General features: G+C 28.9%; 1 protein-coding gene across 3 annotated transcripts in view; it reads right to left on the bottom strand.

Annotated features, from left to right (window-relative positions):
• Positions 1-10,383: 10,383 nt before the first annotated feature.
• The window catches only part of LOC100210354 (uncharacterized), an 86,045-nt gene continuing 76,604 nt past the window's right edge, over positions 10,384-19,824 (bottom strand). For all 3 annotated transcript variants that reach the window (XM_065805909.1, XM_065805910.1, XM_065805911.1), the window contains exons 24-26: positions 14,557-14,686; positions 13,630-13,783; positions 10,384-10,746 (exon numbers count right to left, since the gene is read on the bottom strand). In XM_065805909.1, coding sequence (XP_065661981.1) covers positions 10,609-10,746; positions 13,630-13,783; positions 14,557-14,686 — 422 coding nt within the window. In that variant the 3' untranslated portion in view covers positions 10,384-10,608. The remainder of the gene's footprint in view (positions 10,747-13,629; positions 13,784-14,556; positions 14,687-19,824) is intronic.

Below are 19,824 nucleotides of genomic sequence, written 5' to 3'. Positions count from 1 at the left end.
ATATATATATATATATATATATATATATATATATATATATATATATATATATATACTTTCCATTTCTGCAACTATTTCAACTATGAGTCTTTATTGATGAAGCACAGTGTTAAATGAAAAAAATTTTTGTTAAGTGGTTTTCTACTAATTCATAACTGCTCTATTCTTCTTAAAACATTGAGCACTCAATTTCGTAGAATACATTTTAAAGTTGCTTAAATATAAATATGTATATATATATATATATATATATATATATATATATATATATATATATATATATATATATATATATATATATATATATATATATATATATATATATATATATATATATATATAAATATATATTAATAAACTCTATATATAATATATAACTACATTAATAAACTCACAACAAGAGGTAATCCACTGTTATTCAGGGTGATAGCCCTCTAATCAAAAAAGTAGACAATATTCATTACGGAATGAATTTAGATTTTATTACACAGGACTATTGGTCAAAATTGAGTGCTGATTAACACTCTCAAACAACTAAGGACATTCATAATTTGTGTAGCCAGCTTTCTAACGATTTTTTTGGAACTCTTTGAACAAGTAATAAAAATTGGAAACAATAAAAAGTAAAATTGACGAAAATAGTGTCAAACAGAGTATACAAAAAAAGAACCCTACAGAGCAGCTGATGGTAATAAATGTAGTCGTGAATGAATTAGACGAGACAAAGAGAAGAGCAAAAAATTTAATTATTTATGGAACAGCCGAATAACTAGGGCCGAATAATAGGGCCGAATCAACTACAGATAAAAGAGAATTAAGATCATACTAAGACGAGTCAAAAGTAAATAAATTTTTAAGCTCATAAATCAAGATAATGTAATACCAAAATTTGTTAGATGGCTGGGATCTAAATTTAATCAACTAAGTTCAATTCTTGTTGAATTAGCTGAGGATATTCTTTGTAACACAATGGTTGCATCAGCTAAAAAATTGAGACGTAATGTCGCACAAAAAGATATTTATCTTAGTCCAGATTTTACTGAAACTCCTAAGATATTAACCTCAGAACTGAAAGAAATAAAATAAATCAAGCAAGAAAAAACAATGATCCTTTTGGTATATAATCAGCGGCATGAAGATCCTCAAATTCAAAAAAAAAAAAATCAGAATAATAAATTTCTACATAATTCCAAGTCAGATTGCAATGAAATTAAATGACTTTTAAAGTGGTAATTGAACAATACAAACCAATTATAATTTGTGTGACTAAGACGGTTTAAAAATGATTCAGTGGTAAAAATCGAAGGTGTATATATATGTATAGAAAAGACAACTCAGACGGGCAAAATGGTGGTGGTGTTTTTTTTATTTATAGACAACTCATTAGACTCCTTTAAACTAAATGATGCTATTCTAAATCTCTGTAAATTAGAACAAGTGTGGGCAGCTGTTTATTTTGATAAAGACAAGTACTTACTTGGATGTATCAACAGTCCAAATAATTTTTTAGATATGACGGCCTGGCACGTTAATATATTACTTACTGATCATGGGCGACTTCAATTTCCCATTAATTAGCTAGTGAAATGGCTGTTTAATGAAATTTCAAATAAAAATGGAATTAAATACAATCACCCTGTCTAATAATAAAATCTAGCATGTTTCACCCTGTCTAATAATGCAGTCCATGACAATAAAATCTAGCAGTCCATGACAATAAAATCAAGGTTTATGTTTGGTAATTTCAATTTTGAACTCATAACTGATCTAACTTCAAATGTTGACTGGATACAATGCTTTAGTAACAAAAATGTACAAGAAATGTTTGATGAAATGATTTTTACACCAAGCTGGCATCTAATCATTTCACTCCAGTTAAAAGACATTAAACTTTCTAAAAACGGGTTAATGCCTGGGTTAATGCTAGGTTAAGGTTTCTCATTAAAAGCAAACAAAATTTAAGTTAAAAAAACTGCTCATGCAAATGGAACGATCCGGTGTTGAAATCTAAATAAAAATTGGTTAAAAAATTGCAACAAAACTTTGAGTTTAATATGGTTAAAGAGCCACCAAGAATCCAATGCTTCTCTGCAACAACATGAACAATCAACAATCCATCAAAAATTCTATAAAAGCATTAAAGGGAGCAAATAGTGAAACCCCTTAAAATTCAAAAGATGTTGCTGATATCTTAAACAAAAACTTTCAAGCAGCATTTGTGAAAGAAGATGATGGCCTTCTTTTGATTTAAGAACTACTGAAACATTCATTATGAAAAAGGAAGATTTTACATATGAAGGTGTCCTTCTAAGATTAAAAATTTTGGAAGAAAACAAATCAAGTGGTGTTTATAATTTACATTCAGCTGTTTTAAAGAACTGTGAAAAAGCCTTTGCCATTTCACTTACGTATACTTTTAAACTGTTAGTGCAATTTCGATCAGCAAATATTACTCCTCTGTACAAAAAGGCAAAAAAAAACAGGAAACTTACTTCAATTGCATGCAAAGTAATAGAAGGCATAATCAGGTGTAAACTTGAAACTTTTCTATATAAGTTCAAATTAAAAGTCAAGCGACAGCAGGGTTTTGTAAAAAATAAGTCATGCTCAACAAATCTACTTAAAACAATTGATTTTATTCCAACCGCCTAATCTAATGGTAAACCCGTTAATATTGTTTTTTTAGATTTTGTCAGAGCGTTTGACACAGTGTCATATAAAAGATTGTTTTCTAACAGCTTATTTATTCAAAAATTTAACATTTATTCAAAAATGGAAAACCTTCATTACAGTATTAGTATGATTTTAAAAAGAGATGGAAACATGTTGTAACATTACGCACAGCACACATTTCGATATTAGGAAAAAGCGCTACGTTTAGGTACGCATGCGACAATTAATTTAAAAAAGTTTAGAACTTTTAAAATGGCTGCGGTCCTTAACTACAGCGAACATTTTATATGACAATCTTTTTGCTGCTGGTTTGTTAATGGAAACTAAATATTTTAATCTTATAATTGAAAAATGTAAATCGGTTAATAGATAGCTTAGCTGCATAGTTAAAAAAGTTAAATAAGCTGAAAATGATATAGGCGTATGAAACCTTCAGTTTCCTTGAATGCTAGTTTAGTCAGTAATTTGTTTATTATTTCAAAATCGATTTTCTTAACTTCTAACCGTAGAAATTTGATTTTTTTTTTTTAATTTCACAACGATATTTCTTCTGTATATGGTGATTTTTTGGTTATTGCTAACTTTTTTTATATATAAAAGTATACCTCTGCTTATGCCTAAGAAGGAATAAAACACAATTATATTTGAGAAAAGGTCATATATTACAAACCCTGATATAATGAAGTGTGTTTTTTTCTTTTTATAATCATATTATATAATTACTAAGAAAAAAAAAGCTTTAAAATTTAGGGGATAGTCGTTAGAGCAGAAATATATACTGAAAAAAAAAGTTGAAACAATAACCAAAATCACCATAAACAGAGGAAATGCTGTAATATCTAATGTACACTACTACATGTTGATCAATATTGGAAAAAATAATTATAATAGATATGTTTATAGTTCAAAATAATGCCCACACGCCATCACTGTATAAAAAGATACAGTATAATAAATATGTCCATACTTAATATATTTTTATACTGTATTACTTACTGTATAATAAGGTACTTACACATATGTATAATTACGTACTGTTGCCAGACACAAGCTAAAATAAACCAATAGACACCAGCACTAGTTTTTCACAAACATTTTCATGCTTTATATAGAGTTAATAATTTTTCTGATTAGTTTTAATATTAAGGTTGTATGCTTTTAGATCGAGTTACATAACACAAATTTAAATTACCTTTGCCATATATACGCAAAATGGGCTGGGAAAAGACTATATAATGTGACTGATATTGTCAAAATCATAATTGAGCAAGTATTTCTTATTAAGCTTGCAGATATATAAACTGTTCATCTGCAAAAAATTTTGCCATAAATGTTGTTGTACTATCAATAAGTAAAAAAAAAACAACAGCACTGTTTTTATCTAATGAGTGGCAACCACATAGCATAAACTGTACAACATGTCACATTGCTGAAAAAGAAAGAAATATAACAATTTCTTTAGTTTTGAAACATTTAGTTTTGAAAAATAAAAAAAGTTTTAAAAGAGCAAATTTTCCTGGAAAATAAAGAAAATGTTGAACGATTGTTCACTTCAATTAAAGAAAGTCTTATGCCTATTGATGATATTGACATACCACAACCAAAAAATGAATTAAATCTTTTCTTGCATTTTTGTCTTTGTTGTAAATGTAATAAAATACCACAAACACCAGTTTCATGAAAAAGATGTGAACATTTTTTTTTTATGTAGGGGAGACCGGGGCTAGTTGGCTCGGTTTTTACTCTATGAGCTCTGTAGCCCTAACAGTACATTTTTTTAAAAATATTAAAGTGTAGTCTTAAAGAGTATGGATTAGGGTATCTTAAAGAATTTGCATTCATTTACAAAAAAAATTCTTCGGGCCTTTCCGGACCCTCAAAAAAAAAAAAATTTGCGCCAACTTACCCCACCACGGGGTAAGTTGGCGCAAACTATAAAAATGATTATTAATGCACTATTACGTGCAAAATTAATAGAAATTTTTTTAAAATTAATTTTTGCAACAATTTTATCCCAAAATTTAATATTACTTTTAGCTGGTACCAAATATTAGTCCGTATAAAAGCCAAACAGTAACCCACCTTTTATCTGTGGAAAAAAAAACTAAACAAAATTTTTTTAAAATTTTTTTGTAAGAATAAATATTTTCAATATTGTTAAAAATAAAAAAAATAAAAAAAAATAATTTTATAAAAAAAATATTTTTTTCCATAGTAAATGCTATGAGCCAACTTACCCCGTGAAAAATTTGTCAACTTACCCCGAGAGCTTTTTTTTTAATAAACAGTCTATAGATCCTGAAAAACGGCAGCTTTGAAAAAAAAGTCTGACTGGATAGAGTAAACCAATTGTGACTGGAACTTTTACAATAATTTTTTTTTCATACGACTGAATATTTTCTTTGTAAAGTAAAAAGGAAGCGATGTTCTAAAAGTTACGTTTTTGTCCAAAAAACGCATAAATCTCAATATCTCCCATGCGCATGCGCGAATCCTGACAATACTACAGTGAATGATGAAATGGTCAATGAGGAAGTTTCTGTGTAATTTTTGTCACTTTCTGATGAAAGGCTCTAAAGATAAACGCAGTTCGTCAACTTACCCCTGCGGCCAACTAGCCCCGGTCTCCCCTATTGTGAAAAAAACAAGTTTAAGTATCTTGATGAAACTTTTTTATTTAAAATGTCATGAGAAAGTTTCCTATGATGACTTTTTCACAAGTAAGCAAACGGATTCCCTTCTAAGGATGCTTACTATTTTTTCTTTTTGCAATAGTAAATTTAGTTATTGAAAGAGTATGGAATATTTAAGGTTCATAAAGACATATGTCATAATAAGGTATCAGTTCCTCAATCGTTTGCAGCAAATATTAGTGTCAATAATGTTTTTAAGATGAATGAAAACAACGATATTCCACATGAGGTAGAAGAAGCTGCGCTTCATGTCATTAAACAAACGAATTTAAAAGTGAAGGATTTTTTTTTATTTCTACTTCACAGCGAAATGTTTTTATATACACACCAAAAGCTTATGTTAACAGTGATATGGCAGCAGAATCAACTATGCGCCTTTGTAATACAAATATCTTTAAACATCTTAAGACTATAGCTGGCAATTCATGTAATTTAGCTATAAGTCAAACAAGTAAATTGTTGTCATTTGAATCAGATCAGAGACAGTCTATAAGAAAAAATACAAAATTAAATCAAGCTGAAATAAGTGCAAAAGTGATGGCGGCTATAAAAAATGATCCCATGGAAAAACTTAAAATAATGTTTAGGTAAGTATAAATATATGACAGTTTTAACATTTTTTACACTTCTGATTAAATATATATGCATTTAATGTGGTAAATAATTTTTATTAGATGGCTCAAAAAATATGATATAACAATTGCATCCAATTCGATGCAATTTTCAGCTACAACTCTTCGTGAAGAATTAATGCTTCACAAAGAGTTATAGCTGAAAATTGGTCGGGAAACAACATTATTGTTGAAAATGCTCCATTCACATTTGAAAAAAAAAAAAAAAAAGGAAAAGGTTGAACTTAATGAGGTACCACGGGGTTATATTGCAGAACTACCAAAGCATACTTTTAAACATCTTGAACAATTAAAAAGGTAAGAATCTATATCTTAATAAATTTAGATATCCAATTTTTGATTTTTGAAACTTACCTTATTTCTATATTCATAGCATACTGCTTATACAGTATTATTCAACTTATCATTTATATTTGTAATAGCTGTAACAGTCTTGTGCTTCATAAGTTTATTCCACAAAAAAGAAATTAAAACTAAAATTGGAGGAGATTATGGTAGAGGATTTTAAGATAAGTTATCAAGTTGGTAATGCCTTAAATCCAAATAGTACAGAAAATACAATTGTTTTTAATATATTTGAAGCAAAAGAGTTAATATAAAACTAGGCACGACGAGATTTCAAAAACAAATAGAAGACTTACAAACAATGGAGTATAGGCATGTTGAAAAATTTGATTAATTAAACTGGAGCGATACAATAGCAGGAAACTGTACATAAACCAACATATTCTTGAATATTAATTCGTGAATATGTTGATGCAGTCTTTTTTTAAAAGACTATATCAACGTATTCACTAAATATGTATAGTCTCCAGTTTTTCTCCCTAAAATATCAATCAATAAATGTTATATAAAAATAAGCACTTACAGTGTTTATTTCTAAATGACTCAATAAATGACGACATTGTTTACACTTACAATTAAAAAAAGTTACACTTAAAATTAAAAAAAAAGGCAAAAAAAAATATTTATCAACAAAAAATATCTGTTTATACAGTTTGCAATTTATACAGCGTTTGACGCAATGCCACATAAAAGATTTTTTTCTAACAGCTTATTTATTTAAAAATTTAACATGTATTCAAAAATTGCAAACCTTCATTACAGCGTTAGTATGATTTTAAAGAGAGCTAGAAACATGATGTAACATTACGCACAGCAGATAACATTGAATCAACAGAGCGTCATCTTGTACTTCAAATTTAATTAAAAAAATTGTTTAATAATTACAAGAAACAATATGATGAAGCCAAATTAAAAACTTCATTTATTTGAAATTCAAGTCATATTTTGAAGCCACTAGACGTTGGAATATATTGGCACGTTAAACCTACCTGGAAAAACGTATTAATATCAAATTATTAATCTTCAATATGCAAAAATGTTGACAAAGCTAATTTTTTAATTTCATTACAATTTTGTAAGTAGCAAATCATACTTACAAAATTGTATGCAAAAAAAACAACAGGATAATTTCTATTTAATAAATCTAATATTGACCTAATAAAATTTCTTCAACACTAATGTCAAATATTTTAGTTGAATAATATAATATAACACACATTTCAATTAAAATTGGTTTAAAATATGCAATGAAGATATTTCTGCAACAAGTTAATGGCTCTGATAAATACATCTTCAAATTTAGAAGAAACGGTGTAAGAATTGAAGGAGACGCTTTAACTGAAATCGAGACAAAGGAGAAAGTTCGAGTAATGGATGAAAAATGAAATAAAAAAAAGCCACAAAAGGTAACAAAGACTACGCAGACAATGCAAGCATACCAAGTAAACAGCACAAAAATACTTCAATGTAAAAAGTGCAAATTTTCCATATACATGATTTAATATGAAAGCCCATTTCCATCATTCAATGTGAAAATAATTCGTTTCGATTGTGATTTTTCAACCAGATATATGTACTTATTTCAACCAGATATATACTTACCAGATATGTACTAAGCGATATCAACGAGACACTGAGTTTTTCTGCACTAAAAAATGTAGGCTTAGCAGTTCCAAAATTGAGTAATAGAAAGATATATACATTTTAGTTTTGATATAAAAAACAATAAAAATGGAGGTTTTCTCCTCCATTTTTAGTGTTTTCTCATTGATTATAACGGTTGAAAAAAATATAAATCCGGTCTAAAATTGTTTCTTGTAAAATTAATTTTAAGAAACAAATATTATATAAAACTTCTTTATTTTTACAAATTATTATAGAAAACAAAGTCTTTTATCTATTGAAAAAAATTTTTGTATTTCGTATTACTTTCTTGTATTATTTTGTATTTGCCTTTCCTAAAAAACCAAAAAAGGTTCTCCATTTCCAAAGTATTTTAGGACTTTCAGATTCTAGTTTGGGAGATGCATACCCCTCATCCCCACCCCTGAATCCCTCACTGGTTATTTTAATTTTATCAAACTAAGATATTTCTCTTTAAATATGTATCAACTGATACTTTTATTAAAGATTGTATTATTAATTCTGTCATATTTTTTTTTTTTTTTACTTTTTTTTTTTTTTAATCTTTACAGATTCGTAATTAAATCTTAACAGAGTAAGAAAAATTAAAAAAAAATCACTAAGTTACGTTATACAAAAAATATATAAAATTAGAAATTACTTCAAAGAACGCGGAAAACTTGCAGAAGACCGACGGTCTTCTCATCAAGAAACCGCTATGCGTTACTAATATTTTTGGATACTTCAATTTAAAATAAGTTTATATTTAAAAATAAAATGTTATCAGTTTTCGGCAGAATGAAAATAAAAATCCAAAATGCAAAAAACAAAGAATGCAGACAAAAAGAAGTTTTTCATTTTTTAAATTTTATTTCAATGCACATAAATATAAGTAGGTACTCGATTTGCTAAATAGGTTATATATAGTCGTTCAATTGTTGATAAACAAGTCTATTATTTGTTTTTGTATTTTTGTTAGTTGCTGTTGTTTTTGAGTTATTTAAAGTTTTTAGAGTTATTAGAGTTTACATTGGTTTCGGAACAAAGTTAGTTTTATACATATTAAATTAAATCAAAAAATAAAATAAAAACATTTTTTTTAATAAAATATATAAAATTTGATAAAAAAACTCAAAAAAATGTTAAAATTTTTGTAACAAATTTGATAAAAAAACGTTCAAAATATGTTAAAGTTTTTGTATCAAATTTTACTCTAAAACCTGTTACAAAATTTACTTTTATAAATACAAACAAAATAATATAAGAGAGATGATATTTTATAACGATAATTTAAATAACAATGCGCTTCCAACAATTCAAAGTTTTTTTATTCACAAGGTTTTTTTCTCGTTTTTTTTTTTTACTGTTGAAATTTTTATTTTAGGAAGAACTTGATCATGGCTAGATTTTTTTTTTTTTTTAAACATCTTCGCTTCCAACAAGGCTGCAAGCAGCCACTGATTAAAGTTAGAAGTTACTGTAAGAGAAAAGATGAAGATTGTAGAGCAAGATAACGATTGACGGACGACTTAAAGGATTGCAAATTATATGAATCAGGAACGCAAGATGAAGGAAGCGAATTCCAAAGAGCTGATGTTCGAGGAAAAAAACTAGACGAATAGGCGTTTTTGGAGCACTTAGGAACAGCCACAGAAAAAGGATGAGACTTAATTGAATGACGAATAACACGAGAATGAATTTTAGTAGATGGCACAAGAGACACTAGCTCTTTAGAGCAGTGTCCATTATAGTATTTGTAGGAAAGAGAAAGAGAAGCAGCACTACGACGATATGGTTGTGAAGAGTGAATCTGGTTGTGAAGAGTGAATCTGGTTGTGAAGAATGAATGTGGTTGTAAAGAATGAATGTGGAGTGAATGTGGTTGTGAAGAGTGAATGTGGTTGTGAAGGATGAATGTGGTTGTGAAGAATGAATGTGGTTGTGAAGGTTAAATGTGTTGTGAAGGTGAACGTGGTTGTGAAGAGTGAATGTGGTTGTAAAGGGTGAATGTGATTGTGTAAGGTGGATTTACAATATGATTCATTTCTATTTAAATCTAACAAGATACTTAATGGTTTAAACATTTTTAAACAAAGTTTAAAAATGTTTTAAACAACATTTAAAGCTACAACATCAAAAAATTTTATACAAAATTATTTTACTGAAAAAAAAGTTATCAGCATGCCTTCCACCACACCTTTTCTGCTTCCTTGTTTTTAATATTTCAGACCCTTTTTTGATCTTATTTGACTATACTTTTTAAGTAAAGTTTTTCTACTACATGAATTAGTTTTAAACTTTGTTAATGATCATAGTCTTGAATATATCAATTAAATTGAAATAGTCTTTTGTGCATATTTTATATCATCAACGTGTTTTTTGGAGATCTATGACGTGATAAATGCGCGAGAATAACATTTGTTTATTTAACGTAAAATACATATTATAAGTTTTATGATTTTATCTAAAAAATAAAACTGGTAACTAATTACTTTGGAGAATCCGAGAGATCATTTTTACAAGTTTCGCAATAAAAATATTTTAAAAAACGTTAGACACTTGTCATGCTAAAGGTTATTTCATTGTTGCTATGCTAAAGGTTATTTCATTGTTGTTATGCAGAACAACAATTTTCACGCACATCACCAAAGTTTCGTATGAAGTCTTGATACCAATCTTGCTCTATAATCTGCGGGGAGATCAGCAAAAAATAAGGTGCCTGTCATCAACTCAATATCTTTGATTGATGCAACATGAAACTTTATGTACTCTAATTCAGTCTAAAAAGTAAACATACATATACAAATTGTTATTAAAATTTAGTAATAAAAATTTCGATATATAAGCTTGAAAATAAACAAAAAAAAAAACCAACGACATACAACTTTGAAAATTAAAGATAATCTAATAAATAGTAAATCAAAACATAAAAACAACATTATTTAAAAAATTGAGAATCTGCAAAAAATTTAGCTTATAAAGCAAATTGTTTCCATTTAACCAGACTCTTCTTTTCCTTTAGACCTTTTAGAATCTATGAAGTATTTTAGGCTGTATATTGCCGAAAAACTAAAATAAATCATTACCTAACGCAAGCTTATCACATGTTTAGACCGAATTTTAATAAACTAAAACTTAATGAAAAATTATTAAAGAAAGTAGTTTGTTAAGCTCACTGACTGATAAATCCATACAAGCATATAAAAACTGAAGTTTCTATATGCTCATGTCAAATGAGAATATTTTCTAAAAAATTGCGAAGATTTGAGCCTGGAAACAAAAAGAACCCAAAAAATTTATTGTATCTTCCAAAAATGTGAGGTCAGTGAGTAAAAATTAATATTTGTATTTACTCATATTTAATGACAGGTTTTAAATTTCATCTAGTAATTTATTAGTGTTCGAAAGTAATGACCATGTAAAGTTTCTACTCTTCCTAAAATGAGGGGATTGTAAATTTTGCATGATCATAACTTTCGAACACTAAAAGTAGATTATTTGAAATTTAAAACTTGTTTTAAATTTCATTTAATAATGTTTTAAGTTTAATATAATGTGCTAAAAAATATATTTCATTAACTAATTGCCTTCACGTTTCGGTTAGAACTCTTCTCTTATGATATCTAGTTCCTACTTTAAGCTATTTATTGATTTTGCTAGGATCTTGACTAATTCTTTGTCAATCCAAGCCTAAATAGATTCGATTAGATTCAAATATGGTGATCAAGTTGGCCTCATAATTTGAAAATTCTGAAAATAATACTAACGAAATACCTTGAAAAAGATATTTTGGGAAAAGGTTCTAAACATACGAAAAGGCCCATTGCAAGTAATTTTGAAATCGTCCGTGAGACTTTTTTCACTTTTAGTGTTTCCACTTTTTCCAATTTTCGTCTAAAGTTTTATTTTTCCACAAAACGTTGGTCAAAACTGTGTCTCACAAAAAAAATCATTAAATAATAATTGGTCATTAGGACTTAGGAATTTCAAATTTTTTTTATTGAAAACTACTAAAAACTAACCCAAGTTGAGTTATTTGTAATAAATTAAAAAGCACTTACAAACTCATAAATTTTTTCACACTTTGTTTTCTCTAAGTTTATGACAAGTATTGTTTAATATCAATGTGTTTAAAAACAATGCTACTAATTTAATATTTAGAATTTTAATTTAATTTTAATTTAGAAAGTTTAATCTCAATGTGGCAAGTTTAATATCAGCAATGACTAGCAAAAACATTCTCAAACATTTCTGGAGTTATTCTTAAACTTTCTTACTGTTATGATCAACAATACATCTCAAAAGTTGTTGTGAATATTCTAGATGTGTAACATCTCCATTGTATCTCTCTCAGTGAGTTTTGAAGTTTGTTGAGCTTTTGTTGTTTGTTCAATAAAGAGACCAAGTCCTGTCTTTTTCATTTTGATGAACTGAAGAACGTGGTAAAAAATAGCATGCACTTTTTTTGTGATGGAAATCGAGAGTTTGATGTAGCTGTCTCTGAATTTCATAATTTTTGATTCAAAATAACTATATCTCTAAAATGCAGTAATCACATCTCTAAAATGAGACAGAGTTTGGATGATTTAATGATCTGATTTAAATTGGCAGAATCAGCAAGCTGCTGCAACTTGCCCAAGCCTCTCAAAAGCTGAAATGGAATATGCAGTGCTGATAGCCATTCCTTTGCACAAGGCCAAAGATCAACCAGATTTTTCACTTGATGATTCACAACACCTAGCAACAAATGCAGGCATACTTTGACTGTACGGACAGGCGGCATTTGTTTTGATCAATCAGCATGTCTACTGATAGACCGTGTAGTTCTTTAGCGTCTTTATATAGGTGTACTGGTTGATACGGCCTTTATCAAGATTACCCACACTTATTTTGTAATAATTAAAGCAGCCCTAAGCAACACTTCAACCGCCACCTTGCAACCTTAGTACAATATAGGAAATACTATACTTTTTAAATTTAAATCTTTTAACAAAAACTTTGCTGACTAAAATTAGTTCAATTTTAATCAACGTTAATACAAAATAAGAGTTCAGTGAAAAAGAAGTAAAAGATTTTTTCACCAGCATATTTTAAAAAACAAAATTATCTTCGAAATTTCACTTATTGGTAAATTAAATAGATTTCATTGTTGTAATTTATTTGTTTGGCAATTACAAAATCATCAAGCTACAACAAAAATATTTTCAAACCGAATTATTTTAATGAAAAAAAAACTATCAGTTAAGTTATTTATGTCTAGTGACAAAAAAGTAATCCAATTAAAATTATGTTCATTAAATTTGAAGGAAATAAGCATTTAATGGAAATAACTGACGAAAATTAATGGAAATAACTCTGTATTACACACGCCGCTATTTTTTGGTTTCGTACATTCATATAGCATTGGAACATGTATAAACATATAAAAATAATGTCTTCAGTCATATCTTTTGGTATGGTTTTGTTTTTGTTTGTCTTTTTGTTTAATATTGTTATACATTATTATTATATATTACTATTGTTATACATTACTTTTATACTTTATTATTATTATTTATACATTAAACGCGCCCTTAACAAACATTATAACAGTATTTTTATAGAGCTTGCCACCGTAATAATGATGGTAATTACCAAAATAAATACTAAAAAAACCTTCTTACTGTGCAGATAGTTAAATTGTTATGTGGAAGAATAAATGAAAGCGTGTCTAACTCTGTCTCACACAAACCGTTATTTTTTGGTTTTGAACATTTATACAGGATTTTATAAAAATGCGTAGGTATAGCTGTGCCATTTACTTGATTTTTTAAATATCTAAATAAAAATAAAATTTAAAAAGCATTTTTATTTACTGCTAATTTTTTATATTATGTTTATATTATGCTCCACCAATTAATGTTTATAAAGTCAATATTTTTTATAATAAAATATCAGATTATATAAATAAAATATAAAATAAAATAAAATATAAGATTATATAAATATGCATATTTTGGGTAAAAAATGTATTATGACAAAAATTAACTAGATTTATGATAAAAACCACAAATTCATAAAACTAAAACAGTTAAAACTAAAAATATCAAAAATTGTGACCCTTATAAACAACCAACAATAAATACAATTATTATAAATGTTGATTAAAATGCAAAAAATTAATTTACTAAGAAAATTGCAATCTTTACTTACAAAGATATTTATAATATTCTTATTTTTATTATTTAAAATTTATTACTAATTAATTCATTATTTGATTACTAATTGATACTTAATTATTTATTGATAATTGGCACTAATTATTTATTGATAATTTGGACTGATTTGAGATTAGGCATTTAAAAGATGATTTAATCACAAGATTCAAATTTGTAAACAGTTTTATATTATCAGAACTAAGTTCTTTAATGTATTTAGTTATGTTATGTATGTAGTTAGAATCATCTAAGTGATGATAATAACTACATGCATACGTTTTGAATTGGATATCGAAAGATGATGGTGATGTTAAAAAGCAATTCTAATCTTTCTTCAAAAATCAATTAACAAAAATTGTGGTGTAAGTATTTAACAAAGTATTTAAAATTTACTGTTTTGCTTGATTTATATCATCTTTAATACCATTGTTATCAACATCAAATATAGATCCAGTAATAACATGTATATTGCCATAATTTATGGTCCAATTGCGAACCAAGTCTTCTAGCGCTTGCCAAATTCCTGAATGAAAGCAATAATAATCATAAGAAAAATAAAAAATAGATAATATCCTTCAAACAAAATTTAAGTGTAAGATTATGCATTAAATATTACAACTTTATAGCAAGCTGCAAATAATATAACTAGAAAATAATGTATGCATGTGAGTATGTATGTATACATGCATGTATGAATGTACGTGTGTATGTATGTATGTATGTATGTATGTATGTATGTATGTATGTATGTATGTATGTATGTATGTATGTATGTATGTATGTATGTATGTATACATGTATGTAAGTATGTTAGGATGGTTCAGATTAGAAAGAAATTTTTTTTCAAACTAGAGTGGAAGTTTATAAGGTGCGCAGACACTTGTTTTATATGTAAGATTTTTTTTTTCTTAATTTAAAAAATGTTTAAGGGTGGCACACGGCCCCAAAGTACTTTTTTTTTTTAAAAGAAAACAATCTTTTTTGACATTTTTCAACCCCATGTGTGCCACCCATAAACATTATTGAATTAAATATTTTTTTTATACTTATTCTTAAAATGAGTAATATTTAAAAAAATTAGGCACACTTTCTATACATTTGTTTTCTCAACACTAAAAAAGTTAGAAAAAGTAATGAAATAGACAAAAAAATTATTTCCCGATTTCTATGGTCCTTTTTATTACAAAATCTACTTAAATCAAACAATAAATAAACTATTAAAAGATTCTATATTATTTTGGATATCAAATTGAAGTATCTAAAGTAAGAAGGATTAGCTATTAATTTATCATTCTTTCAAGTTGCAAGATAAGTGAGAAAAACAAAATTAACACAATATTATACTTTTATTAAATTATTAACAAGTCATTATTTTAAAATACTATTAGTTGCGTTTGATGCTAAATCTGTTTTCTTTGCTCCTTGCTTACTTCTTTTTCAAATATGGTTAAGCAAGAACAGATTTTGTCTTTTCTTCTCTTTGGTTTATTTTCAAATCAGTTTTTTAACTAGTTTAATGGCCCTATCTGATGAGTCATTGACTACATCGAAAGATTTAACAACAATTTCAAACTCAAGATAAAAATCATTGAACTTGCAGAACTGTAAAGGAATTTCAAGTCACTGCAACTAACTCTTTCCATATCCAATCTTGTCAAAGAGGAACCAAGATTGTTCAGTTACTAGGGTGCAAAGAGATGGAGGCTGATCTTGTGCAAAATCTAGAGTGAAGAAGCTCTTTATTGACCATAACATGCTCAAGTGGATATACTATCAATTTTGCAAAAGTGTACTGTATAATGCTTTGGCAATATTCATCTGCTAAAGCAAGCACAACTAAGGCAGGATCAAGATACCAGCTGTGCCTGTCAAATAATTTTAGTGCTGAAGTAGCTCCATGAAGAATGATCTGCCACAGCATTTTCATGTCCTGCACAATATATTGATAAAGTTAGATTAATTCATCAATCAAACAATTAACTAAACATTTTTAATCTGTTTTTTTATTTATTATTATTATTTTTAAACTGATATGGAGCAGCTGCTGCTCCGTATCAGTTTAAAACAGTGCAGGAACCACTGATTGTAAAAGATGTCAACAAACAAGAGGCCATATCAAGAATCTCTTTTATATTTTCCTATGACAAGTTTGGAATTGTTTCCAACAGTAAAAAAATTTTGAAGTTTAAGCTTTGCCATAAATCTTTTGTGATGCAATAAACCAGGAATACAAAATTAGAATTTCTTTTTTTAAGAAAATGATGTTAATCCTATTCATACTGAGTCGTAGAGGTCAAGTTTATACTGAGATGCGCACTTGGAAAGCAAAGCCTAAATCTTGGTAACGACAAAACATTTGAAATTCAAATTTTGAAATTTTAAAATAACCTAAATTAAAGCAGTATTTACTCATTCATAACTTACTTTATATATGTATGTTTATGTTCTGTCTGAACCTCGGGCGCAGTGTTTACTCACCTGTAAGTTACTATATGTTTGTGTTAAAATATGTTAAAATATTTTTATCTGTTTTGATGCAGTGTGAGCTCATTAATTAACTAGTTGCTCCAACTATAAACCTACACTTACCCTAATCTCTAGTATTTGTTAAAAGTAATATTTTTCCTGATGCATTTCCAAATTGTCATGCCTAATATTTTAAGGTACTGTTTACAGGAGGTAGCTCCTTTTAATTATTCCAGGTCAGATCAGGTTCATCACGATCACCCTGTTACTGGTATCATGTAACCCAGTACTACCTGCCTGATGCACTGCTGCTTTTAGGCAAAGGCTTGGAGAAACAAACTTCGAGTTAAAAATCCTCTGCCTTAGAGCTTTTGGTTGAGTAAAGGCTAAAGATGGTGTCTCGACAAAAATACTCATCATGGACAAATGTAACTGCATCCAGCTACTGTTTTATAGTAGGCCTCCTAGGCAAAGACTTTAGGGGTAAGCAAAATAATTTTGAACTTCTTCATTTATTAGGATGTCATTGGTGTAAACCTGTGTTACATTGTTTCCTGCCTAGGATGATGAATGCTGAATCTTCTTGACTTTTCTCATAGGTTTTTGCTTATGCCTCCTTAATAGTGGCTATGCAACTCTTCCTATTATCTTCTAATGAGAATACAGCTTTAAAACTCTGTTTAATGGTTTTGAGGCCGGTTAGTAGCAAGGTTTCCCAAACTCTGTGGTAGCTCTCAGAGAGAACTTTATGCTCTCAGAGAGGCTGATTCCATCAACAGCTGCAAAACATCAGAGTATTAACAGTGTCAGGTTGCGCATGGATGTTGTTCCTTTTAATGCTTTTAGTGATCATTGTTGAGTTCACATAAGGAGCCCTATATTATGACTCAGGGTTAATTAACAGAATTGAGACATTTGCATAGCTTATTGCTTAGGAAGCTGTACTCTATCTATGAATGAGTAAAGTTCTCTTTAAACTTAAATCATGCAAAAAGTAACCCAAAATATTAAACATAAAAAACCATCCCCACTACCTAACTCTTTTAATCTTTTACAAATTTTCATGGTCTGTGAAGCAACCTTCCATCAGTTGAATCTTACCTTATGCAAAATTCACCAGACTTGCTTGCTCTTAGTGAGCCTAATTTAAATTCCGCTATTTTATCTTCAGATCTCAGTGTTGATGGGTACTATCCTTTGATTCGCAAAGACTCCAATAGTCACATGCTTGGCTTGGGGGTATACATACGCATCAATTCAAATATTTTTCGTAAAATCAGGATTGAATCTTTCAACCATTCTTTTGTGTATTTCCCCTTAGCAACTCTTCACTCTATAACCTTTCTCATTGTTCTTTATCCTTCTCCTTCTTCCCAAGACTGTACTCTTTTAGATGCAATTTCTGATCAAATTGACTATGCTCTCCCTCTTTACCCCTTTGTCAATATTGTTGTTATTGGTGACTTTAATGCTCATCACACTGAATGGCTTGGCTCTCATGCCACTGACCCTGCTGGCACTAAAACCTATAACTTCTGCACTTAATCTCTTACTCAGATAGCAAACTTTGTGACTCGTTTTTTTGACAACCCTAATCATTTACCTTCACTCCTTGATTTATGTCTTGTCTCTGATCCTAGCTCATGTTCAATTTCCCCTTTTTTCTCCTTAAATGGTTTTGACCATGCAATGTATCTTTAAATCTTTCATCTTGTACTTCCTTTTCGGACTCGCCCTATCATCTCACTACTTATTACTGCCCTAAAGATGGACTGGTATTCTTTTTGTGATTTTCTTCATGAGGGTCTTTGAGTAGATGTCTTTCTTCTCTCAGCTGATAAATGCATCTCTTACGTAACCTCCCGGATTCAGGCAGGAATGTCAAGTCTCATTCTACTCCATGGTTTTCACCTTCTTGTGCAGCTGCTATATCTAATTGCAATCACTTTTTCCATCTTTTTCAAAAGAACAACTCTCTAGAGATGAGCAGCTATTTATTACTGCAAGAAATCGATGTAAAAAGGTCTGATGCTAAGCTCCATTATTCTCAGTTCACTAAATCTCGTATCTTAACTCAGAAGTTAGGCTCTAGACACTTTTTGAAAATCTTCAACAGCATCATTAACAAAGGTAGGTCTAACATTCTATCTCTCATTCATAGGACTGATCTTATTACCCCTGGGATAAAGCTGAACTATTTACAAAGAAATTTTCTTCTAATTTGACTCTCAAATCTTATAGCCATTCTCTTGCTTCATTTCCAATTAAATGGTTAATCCATTCTTAGACATTCGAATCATTCCAGCTTCTGTTGCTAAAGTCATATATCAATTAAACTCTTTTACGGCTTGTGGTCCAGACAACATTTCTGTCATACAAAAAAATAGTCTTACAAAATTGTTTCCCAGAACTCTCTTTAATTGTATTTAAACTATTTAAAAAATGATTGATAATAGTGGTAGAGCACTCGCTTTATAAGCGAGAGATTCCAAGTTTGATCCCTACCAAGTACCTCGCTCAACTTGTTTCTCAGCACAGAGGCCTTGTTTTTCAAGGTTTGTGTTTCGGAGTTATAGAGTTGAGAGAGTGTAATAACTACAACTAAGTAGACTCCTTGTCTGTAGTGGCCTTCTTGGCCTTGAGGAGGTGAATTTAAAAAAAAATAATAATAACTTACTGTCCATCAGCTGTAGAGCAAGAGGATTGAAAATACAATTTTCAATCCTCTCGCTTTACAGCTGACTTGCTAACAACTGAGACAGAAAAATTTTATTGTGCATTAGATGGAGGCGGTGAAGCTAGGGCTATTGATTTTGACTATCTAAAGCTTTTGACAAAGTTTGGCATGCTGATTTTCTCCACAGGCTTGTTTCATATGGTATATCTGGGAAAGTTTTTGAGATTATCAAACTCTTTTTTTTTTAACCGTTTTATTAAAGTCATCCTCATAAGGCCAACACTATTCTTCATTTCCAGTAACTTCTGGAGTGCCTCAAGGTTCTATCCTTAGTCCTGTTTTGTTTCTTATCTACATTAATGATCTTTCTGACAACTTTACATCTAAAGTAGCTCTTTTTGCTGATGACATAACTTTTTACTTTTGTCTTGACAAAAAGTCTTCTCTTTTTGATTGCTTAGAACAGGAAGTCGATCTTGAATCTGATCTCACTTCTGTAACAGATTGGGGCTCGCAGT

Source organism: Hydra vulgaris, chromosome 09 (assembly GCF_038396675.1).
Source record: "Hydra vulgaris chromosome 09, alternate assembly HydraT2T_AEP".
Taxonomy (NCBI): Eukaryota; Metazoa; Cnidaria; class Hydrozoa; order Anthoathecata; family Hydridae; genus Hydra; species Hydra vulgaris.
This window is presented reverse-complemented; position numbering and strand designations above follow the sequence as displayed.